Source organism: Calidris pugnax, unplaced genomic scaffold (assembly GCF_001431845.1).
Source record: "Calidris pugnax isolate Ruff unplaced genomic scaffold, ASM143184v1 scaffold28, whole genome shotgun sequence".
Classification (NCBI taxonomy): Eukaryota; Metazoa; Chordata; class Aves; order Charadriiformes; family Scolopacidae; genus Calidris; species Calidris pugnax.
Window position 1 is genome coordinate 269,654 of NW_015090842.1, and position 9,938 is coordinate 279,591.

Genomic DNA, 9,938 nt, shown 5'->3' on the forward strand with positions numbered 1-9,938 from the left:
GAGGATCAAACAGGCTGTTGATTTTGTGCCCTGGGTTCTCAGGTCTCAGGGGGTCGGTGTGGAGTGCAGGGACACTGGGGCCGGCCGTGCCGGGGGCCGCCTGTGGAAGGGTGATCTTCTGGGATGTAACGCGTGTTACGTGGGGATTCAGCGCACCCAGGGGCCGCAACAGGGATTTTCCTGCTGGCATGGGTGTCCAAGGGGCTCCTCACTATCTCTTGATTTCACCACTTTGATTTTTGCAGTGGGAGCTGCCCTACTTTTGAAATGTCTAAATTTGTGTGTCTCTGATGGACCCTCATGGCTGCTAAAATCAGTATTCCAAAGCTGTATCTGTGCTGCTTTCCCCTGCTGAGCAAGTACGCTGCCAGAAAAACACAACCAGTGCCTTATTTTATATTTTATTTCTTTTCTTTTCTTTTTTTCTCTCTTCTTTTTTTTTTTTTTAGGGAAAAAACTAAGGATGCCATAAAGGGTGTAGCTCATTTTATGGGCTTCACTATTGGAGCTCTAAAAACATTTTTTTTCTTTTTTTTTCCAGAAAAACTTTTTGCAAAAATTAGCATGTAAACAAGAAGCCACTTCAGCCTGGGAGGCCGTGTCGCTATTTCCTCACAGCCGTCTCGTTCACTGGTGGCCGAGAGTGGGCCGAGGGTGCTTCCTCCTCCTCGGCAGCTTCCCCCTGAGGGTAGACCACAAAACACAGCTTCTGTCCCCAGGGAAAAAACTAAGGATGCCATAAAGGGTGTAGCTCATTTTATGGGCTTCACTATTGGAGCTCTAAAAACATTTTTTTTCTTTTTTTTTCCAGAAAAACTTTTTGCAAAAATTAGCATGTAAACAAGAAGCCACTTCAGCCTGGGAGGCCGTGTCGCTATTTCCTCACAGCCGTCTCGTTCACTGGTGGCCGAGAGTGGGCCGAGGGTGCTTCCTCCTCCTCGGCAGCTTCCCCCTGAGGGTAGACCACAAAACACAGCTTCTGTCCCCAGCAGGTCATGGACTCTGCGAAGAGCAAAGGTGCAGGTGGTTAATGGGGATGCTCAGGCTCTGCTCAGCAGAAGCGCAGTGCTGGGGCCATCCGAAGAGACCGAACGTACATCCCGCCGGGAGGGAAGCAGAGAGGGGGGGAGGAATCCATTCATTAGTCCTTTTGCGAGAGCTCATTTTGCCTTCATGTGCTTAAAGTTGCACACCTGTATGTCTGCTCCAGGCCGGGTGCCATGGGCGAGTTGAGTGGGTGGGCAGTTGCACAGGGGCACAAGAGGAGGCAGAAGTGAGCACTGCAGTTGCCCAAAGGCAAGCACTGCCTGGCCACTTTGTGCCCACAACCAAGAGCAGCTGTGGGGCTCGTGTGGCCAGTTCCCTGGCTTTTTGAGTGCCCTTGCACCCGAGGTTAACAGATCCCTGCAGCCCTGAGCAGCCCCAGGAGCACAGTGAGGCACCGCGGCACTGCCTTACCTATTAGCCTATTTACACACTTTGGTTTATTTCTCCAGTAGACTCCAAGGAAAAACACTGGCACTCCAGTTAAAATGATAATGAGTCCAACGCCACAGACGACCGGCTCAGAGTATAAGCTGAAGATCAGCAGAAATGCCCAAAATGCCAGGTAAGTGATGGGGATGAGGAGATTCACCTACCAGGAGAGAGCAGAGCAGAGCAGAGCACGTCATGTCCCCCTTCCCTCCACCACTGTTGTCCTCTCTGCCCATCCTGGCAATTTCACAAGGGGTCTGCCTGTGTGTCCCGTTTCTATACTCATGGCACTTCGGGACATGGTTTGGATCTTAAAGCACTATCACTACATCAAAAACCAAACCCTCCCTCAAACCAGGAGGATGGAGAGCTCAGTGTGCCTGTCCCACCCTTTGCATCACTATTGCAACCAAGAGATTTAGCTTTAACATTGTCACCTTGATTGGTCTGAAGATTTTGGGTTTCTTCCAGCGCAATACGATCAGGCCTATAATTGTCACTCCGTAGCAGAGGTAGTTGATAAATGACACGTAATTGATTAGCGTGTATGTGTCTCCAACAAGCATGATTATGAGAGTGGCCAAACACTGCAAAGAGAGAGGCACAGCCTTACTTTGGTCATTACTAGAAAAGGTGGCTTAAAACAAGCAAAAAAACATAAAAGCAGTTGAACTCCTTTTGTCTCTGGCCCCTGCTGGGCACGACCTTTTGGTCTGTTACTCCAGGCTCCCTTTTTGCTTATGTCCCTTTTTCTGAATTGGCTGTTTCAATAGCAAAGGCCTCTTGGGAAGGGGGGCTTCTGCTCCAGCAACCAAGCACCACCGCAATCAAATGGCCCTTTGGTCCTTCCATTCCCCCGTTCAAAGCATCAAAGGCTTGGCAGGGGGATTTCAACACTATGAGCAGTGTCCCACAAAATGGATGTAAAGCAGGGCTGTGTTTTGTATCGCTGTGATGTAAGGTGTTCCCTGCTCTCCTCAGGCCGGCGCACAGTGTCACACACAGACCACCCTCTCCTGCTGCCACGGGGCTTTGCAGGAACATCACTGGGAGCAGTGGGATCTCGTTGGTGGGTGGGTGACACCGAGGTGTGAGCCCTGCTCCCGTCATGGCGGTGATCCCGGGGTGGCAGCAGGCACAGAGGGACCCGCTGCTCCCCCCGACGCTGGCCGCAGTCGCACGCAGGCAGGAGAAATGGCCGCCCCCCACCATCCTGCAAAAAAACCCCTCAGTCTGTTTATTTTACATTTAGCTTGGCCTCTTGATTTTTGAAGGGATTAGTAAAAATACAGGTCTCCCTGGTGGTGTTAAAAAGGCCTTTCTCCACATACAAAGAAACTTTTCTCCATGCAAAGACCTAGGTATGATTCACTGGAAGAGAAAAAGGAGCCTGATGTGTTAATTGGGTTTTGCCTAAAGTCTGACCCCATTTGCTCTTGTAGCTGCCTACACTGTATTATTTTTATATTTCTATTTGTTAAGAGATTAGTATTTCCCAGCAGCATTTGATATGCCCCTGGTCCGCAGCACTGCAAGATGTTTTGCTCATTGAGAGTGAGTAACTCTGGGAGCACTTTGTCCTCTCCCTGCCGTGGCTTTGGTGGCAGGATTGAGAGCAGCCCTGCCTGAGTGGGAGTAGCAGGGACTGTGGGGACTTCCAACTGTCTGTGGAAAGCAGGCAAAATTGGTCAAAAGAGCTCATCTCTTCTTACATGAAGTATCTCTGTTTCAAAAGCCAGTCCCTCAGTTTGGGTTTGAGGGGGCGGTTGGGAGCCAGAGGGGTTATTCCCAAGGCCGCAGTCAGAGCTGCTGGGCCAGGGCCCACCCGCAGCACTCGAGGCACATGCGTGTCTGCTCTGGGGTAAAACGTGGTCTCCCAAGGACTTTTCCAGCTCTCATGCCTGTGATTCAGTATTTCTAAAAGCAGGTTTCAGGGCGACAGGGCTGGGACGGTAAAACTTACGCAGACGAGCAGGGCAGGGATGGGCGTGCAGTGCTTGACGTGGATCATGGCAAGCAAACTGGGCAAATGGCCTTCCCGGGCACCGGAGAAACACAGCCTGCAAATAAGGACAGCAACACTGAACCCACCGGGCGTGCAACAGCCCCTTCAACATCTAGCCATGTCTCTATCTCAACCGCCATGGAAGGGAGCTGCGGTCTGTGGGTGCTGGGCTGTGGCTGGGGAGATGACTGGAGACCCACTGCCTGCCTGACCTCCCTTAAGGTATTTAAACTAGACCCTTCCCTACGTGAGGCCTCTAACAGTTAATGTCATCTGTGACATGACCGGCTCTGAGACATGGAATTACCTCTGAGGAGGAGAACGGGAACCTGTCCAGTTCCTGTCTGCTGGCCAGCATTGCCTCCCATCCAGGGTGGGATGAATGCCACGATGGCGGTTGTGTAGTGATCAGCCGTGCATGGCCAAGGCATGGCCAACCCCTCAGTGATAACATTTCCAGTGCCAAAAGGGGTTTGGGTGAGGTTTAATGTGCCTTAAGATTTCACTTTTAAGTGCGTAACCTGTTACATACGTGCTTAGATTTGTTGCATCTCATATTCATGAAATTGCTGAGATAAATAACTTTCTTGAGGGACTTAAAACTTGAGTAATTTCCTCAAAAAAATTTTTATAACTTTTTAATTAGGTTCAGAGAGGCCAATTAGTACAAATAGCCTTTAAAGACTACAATATAATAGACTTTACAGATTCTGGCCGCACTATCAGCAGTGTGCATGCAAAACATCTTGCCTGAGAGGAGTTTTTCCAGCCTGGGAATGAAAATGTCTGTGACTGGAAACAGCACCAGGCCCTGAAACTCCTCTTTGAGCGAAGCACAGTTTAGCTTGCAGCTACTGGAACTTTATTGATGTAAAATGCCTTCGGTTCCTCACTAAAGCCATGTTTGGCTCCCACTGTGAGTTATTCCACATCTGCAGATGCTTTCAGTAGCTCATACGGATTATTTTGCAAGAGATTCCATGATTCAACATTACATGTGCTGATTCAAAACAGAGCAATTCATAACCGAATATATCCAACGCGCCCAGCAACAGCCTCATGCTCTACAACATCCAAAACGTCTAGCTAGCATTTATTTAGCAAAATAAATTAAAACAGCCCCTCCCCAAATTAGATAATGTTCATAAAATTGTACTCCATCTAACCTTGATGAGGTAAAAAGGTATCCATTTATTCCTCCAAATGTAGATAGGGCCACTGAGACTGGCATAACCCAGGAAAAATAGCCCAGTAACTTTTCACCAAATGTCTAAAGCAACAGAAGGCAGAGAAACTGAAATACACTGCAAAGCACAGAACTGAAATCAAAGTGTATTTTAGACATCCAGGGAATGGTTTACTTACTACCGCCACAGCGTTGGAGGACAAGAGCTCTTGGGGTGACATGGCAGTGAAATATGCAATGTTGGTGAACGTATACACGAATGTCACCAATGGGATGGATATGAATATGGCACGAGGTAGGTTCCTAATAAAAGAATTAGGAGGGCAGATAAGAAATTACAGTCATGCACAGCGAGACCATGACACCCGTGTACGGCCCGGGGAGGGGGTCACCCAGCTGGATGGGTTCATGGCTGTTTCTCTGGAGGGAAACGCACTTCCATCAGCTCTAATGTGACCTGCTGCAGGATGGAGATATGAAATGCCACGTCGGCAGGGGAGCTCCCTGGGACAGAACCACCAGGGCTCCCTTTGGGCCATGGGCTGGGACTGAGGCACTGTGCTGCTGAAAAACAAAATAGCCGCTTCTCAGCAGCCCCATGTACAGGCACCAGTGGTGAAATGAAACGCCTGGTTTTGCTGTACCTTCACCCGCCCCGGGAAGGAGCAGGACCCTGTTGTTCAAGTGGCTGCCTCAGGCCATCCCATGCCATAAACCTGGTCTGGCCACGTGGCACCAGGGCAGCTTTCAGCCCCACGGAGGTACCTGACCTCCCATCCAGAGACCTCCTTAGAGGCAGACACCTGAACTGGTCTGGGTCTAATGCAACAATGCATTTTTCTTTGTGTGTCATCTTTGGAAAAAAGGTTTTTAAAAATGTATTTAACCTTTGGGATTTTGAATGGGTTTAGGAAACATGGGAAGTGGTTTTGGTTATCCAATTTTTTTTTTTTTTATGTTTTACTTTCCTCTCAGAGGCTGCAAAAACAATAAAAAAGGCCTTTCACTCCTTTTTCTCTTTATTTGTCAACTAAAGCCATATTTGCTTTATTTAAGTTGTAACTTAACATTATTCAGCTCTGAATTTGTGACAGTCCATTCAAATGTTGATGTTTTATTGAAGGAACACATTACCACGTGTTCTTTATTCCTGGCAATATCTCTGGGCATGCACTCTGCCACTCACTAGTGATGGTGTGTGCAGAGTGGCTTGTAGGGCTGCAGCTTAATTTCATTCCCATCAAGGCTGTGCAATATCTTAAATTTCTCCTTGTTTAATTGCTGTGTGCATTGTATGCTCAGAAATAACTAACTTTCCAAGAGCTGCTCTCAGCATTTGTTGTTCACTTTAACAGCGCAGAAATGTTGAAATATTTGAGATTTGTTTTACTAAACTAAAATTCACTTTCCCTCCAGCTTTCCCAGCCTGCTCATGATAAATCATTCCTGAGCCCCTGCCCATAGCCAGGACCAGAAGCAACCTGATGCCTGTGGCCCTGGCTGTGCTGGGGCAGGGAGCGCTGCCTTCACCACCCAGCTTTCTAATCTTCTCTTCCAGGTGTCTGTGGAAGATCCCCTTTGGGTGAAAAAGCAAAGCAACTTTCAGTGTAATTCAGTATTTTTCTAATAAAAGTGATTCTCTCTATAGATAATTAATTGTGTGGCATCTCATCAATGGTTAATATCTCTCTCCTTTAGAAAGACCAGTCCCATAGACATGGAAGGATGTCGCTACAGCTTATTAAATGAATAATATTACCAGATGGCTCTGATGTCTCAGCACTTCAAGAAAATGCGGATGGCATGGAAATGGATACTTGCCTGCGGGGATCAACCAGTTCTTCTGTTACGTAGTTCAAGAAGTTCCAGCCACTGAATGCAAATGACCCTTGAAGAAAAGCTAATGCTAAATGCCCCACAGATGGAGTCATCCAAAAATTGAATGCGTTGCTTGGTGTCAGCTCTTCGTAGTTTCCTGCACAGAGAGCGCAAGCAAGAGGTTAAGCCAGCCCTACCTATACCAGAGACACCAGAAAATAGGTAAACTTTTGCTTCTTATTCTTTATTTTTATTCTTCGTTCCTTATTGGGTTTGGGACATCATGCTCCTCATGTCATGGTGGGCTGGCATCACACTCGCGGTGCTTCTGCAGGACGGTGTCCCAGGGAGGTGGCTCGGGCTGTTGGCACGGGTGTCCCTTGCTGCCATCGGTGTCACCGCTGCCGCTCATCCACCCTCTGCCATCCTGCACTGTCTGAGGATGGCTCCTTGGCGGGGTAAACGCCTACCTGTTCATAATGCTTTTCTTTTACAAGAGTTTGGTGCTGTTTAGTAGAAATACTGAAAAATAAAATGTCTATGGGGCTGGAAGATTTGTCAAATTGTGGGGCTGTTACCACTGAGAATACAAGTTTCTGCTCTCTGTAAATGACATATTTCATCTTCCTTTATATGACTCACCACATAAGTGATAAAAACATTGTCTTTTGTATTCTCTGCTTTCCATTAAGTTAATGAATCAGCAAGAGGTTTTTTTTTTTTTTCCTATTTTTAATGTTGTAAGTGACTTTTTGTAGGAAATTGGACTAGTGCCTAAAATGAAGCAGGTGTCTTCCTGCCCTGGGCAAGGCATCGCTTCTGCATTTTACACCCAGAGCACTTAAAATTTAAGCAACATACAACAGAATAAAAAATTTCAGTAACTGTTCCAAAACATCCTTGGCTGCCCTCCTTTATTCTACCGAAACCAACAAGGTGGGCCGGGAAGGGGCTTGTTTAAGGGGGGATACAGCTGATTTCTCTGTCATGCCATGCTCTCCATGGCTGAGTGTGCAGCCCCACAGCCCAGCTAAACCCAGCGTTTCTTTGGGTTGGTTTGTAAGGAGGAAACAGTACAGTTAAGAGGACAAAATTAAGTCTATCGACAGTACCATACCCGTGTTAGAGCTGTCTCACAGAGTACCTTTAAAGATCTGTATGAAGCCCACAATAATGATAAGGGTCAGGGCTAAGAGTTTTCCTGCTGTAAATATATCCTGAATGCGCGTTGCCCATCGAACACTGGAGCTGTTCACCCAGGTCAGGAGGACTGGAGAGCAAAAGACGGAATTCAATGAAACGAAATTATGTTTATTCAAGAACACACAGTCAAAGCATTGACAAGCACAGGCTGAGGCACACGTTGCTGCAGGGAGCTCCAGCATGGCTGGGAGGGAGGGTGAGGTGGGGACTCCCGGCTGCAGGAGTGTCCAGGAGTGCCTGAGCCCTGCTCGATGCACAGGGATCGCCACCCTCCCCTGTGGCTTTGGTCCCCACAGTGCTGGGTTGCTTTTGCCAGCTCCATTGTCAACCAATGCAGGGCCTATGGCGTGTGGCACTTCCTGCACGCTCCTATTCGTGAGTGTAAAAGAAACTAGGAATGGTGGTGGGTGACCTGTGCTGACGGGTAACCCATACTGGTGGGTGACCCATGCAAGTGGGTGACACGTACTGGTGTCTGACCTGTGCCAGTGGGTGACCCATGCTGTGCGCCCGTGTCTCTGTGGGGAACACAGCACTGCCCCATCCCACAAGCTCACCTGCTGCCACTTCCCCAGGACCTGGGGGGATTTGGGTGATGTTTTGCCCCACTCCAGCCCACCATGTGTGCTATGGGCAAGTGGGAAGGGACTGAATATGCCACTCTGGTCACGGTGCCTGTCCTGGTCCCTCCCTGCTTGCCTTTCGGGTTGTGGCCGAGGCCCCAGCCTGGCTGGAGCGGCCCTTGAGTGGTCCCATACAAAACCGAGGCAAGCTTTGTGTGTGCGCAAGAAGCAAATACTCACGTAAACACACCATGGAGAGGATCCTGGAGGCATTATAGGGGGGGATACAGTTAGGGAAGACGGGCTGCAGGACATAGTTCGAGAAGGTCAGCGCAATGACGGCCAGACTGGTAGGGTACATGATAAGCACTGCGCTCCACAGCAGCAGAAACCTGAAAACACAAGAAAAACCACAAGAAGCAGCGCTGGGGTGTGCTGGAGGAGGTAATGCATGCTGTGCTGTGCTGCACTTTGGGACTGCTCCCGAGGCACTGGGACCAAGTGCCTTCGTCCCAGCCACACCTAACCATCACCTCTGTGTGCCTCTCCTCACCCCTTTTCCCACAATCCCAGTGCAATCTGCATTTTAAGTTAAACATTTTAAAGCAATCAGAGTTTATGGGCGTATTGAAGAGTGAGGACTATGCCCAGTGGGCACACTTTGATTTAACTCTGTACCTCACAATGAAAGCATATCTCTTGCTCCCAGGCTGATGTGTAACCCCCGCGGGCACATTGGAGGCATCTCTGAAGGGTTTCAGCAGGGCATGGGCCAGCTGCACTCTTGGGGCTACCACCGGCTCCCTGTGGGTCACGGGGGGGTCCTTGTCACCCTTCGTGTTGGCTGTGTGACTTAGAGCAGCAGTATTCTGTGACTGCCCAGCTGGGGCCACCCCAGACAGTTGCCTGCATCTCCCCACAGCTGCAGGCAATTGCACCAAATGAGGTTCCCTTGCAGATATAAAGTGTGAAATTTTTTTTGGTTTCTCACTCTGAGAAAAGGAAAACAATACTGACCTTATAAAAGCAGCAGTGGATCTGGTTACTGTTTTGAAATATTTGAAGTACTATTCTTTCTGTAGTGAGAAGTAGTCATTGCAAGAAAGTGAAATCCTTCCTGCTGTATACATGTGCACACGGATACATACATAGTAACTCATTCATATATATCCATAAATGCAGTGTGCAGGGGTGCCCAGCACAATGAGGATCAGAAATGATGTTTCCAATAAGACAGTATAGTTTCTTGATTACATGGGCTGCTCTTTGGAGGCTGCTCCCTCCCAGCCTGTGCCAGCCCTTAAATTTGGCACAGCTGGGGGTCCTAGGTCCCTTGACCTAGGGGAGGGAGCGAGTGCTGCTCCCCGGCTGCTCCCCGGGCTGAGGTGGTGAGTGTTTCTCAGTCCTGTCCTTTACTTTGCCTTGTTGTTTCTAGGAAGCATGGGGCAATCTCACACTTCCTTTTTCTTATTAACTACCAGAGAGTTAATTTGGTAAATGGGCGTGATGCAAGAGCTGGTTACCTCCCCAAATGGCACTATTGTTTTTAAAACTTAGAGTTTTATTTCCTTTTGTCCTGGGTTGAGGACACCTTTCCCTTTATTTTGTTGTGTGACTCTTTTTTTTTTTACTTTTCTTCCACTCTCCGCCCCCCCCCCCCAGTTTTCTTCTTTTTCTTTCTTTGTTC

The 9,938-nt window shown here is 48.4% G+C and overlaps 1 protein-coding gene across 1 annotated transcript in view; it reads right to left on the reverse strand.

Annotated features, from left to right (window-relative positions):
- Positions 1 to 717: 717 nt before the first annotated feature.
- SLC7A10 (solute carrier family 7 (neutral amino acid transporter light chain, asc system), member 10) overlaps positions 718 to 9,938 on the reverse strand; it is a 12,752-nt gene continuing 3,531 nt past the window's right edge. Inside the window, exons 2-10 of the mRNA XM_014942100.1 lie at positions 8,492 to 8,643; positions 7,630 to 7,755; positions 6,489 to 6,642; positions 4,847 to 4,970; positions 4,648 to 4,751; positions 3,440 to 3,536; positions 1,914 to 2,063; positions 1,459 to 1,636; positions 718 to 1,002 (exon numbers count right to left, since the gene is read on the reverse strand). Coding sequence (XP_014797586.1) covers positions 875 to 1,002; positions 1,459 to 1,636; positions 1,914 to 2,063; positions 3,440 to 3,536; positions 4,648 to 4,751; positions 4,847 to 4,970; positions 6,489 to 6,642; positions 7,630 to 7,755; positions 8,492 to 8,612 — 1,182 coding nt within the window. The 5' untranslated portion in view covers positions 8,613 to 8,643 and the 3' untranslated portion in view covers positions 718 to 874. The remainder of the gene's footprint in view (positions 1,003 to 1,458; positions 1,637 to 1,913; positions 2,064 to 3,439; positions 3,537 to 4,647; positions 4,752 to 4,846; positions 4,971 to 6,488; positions 6,643 to 7,629; positions 7,756 to 8,491; positions 8,644 to 9,938) is intronic.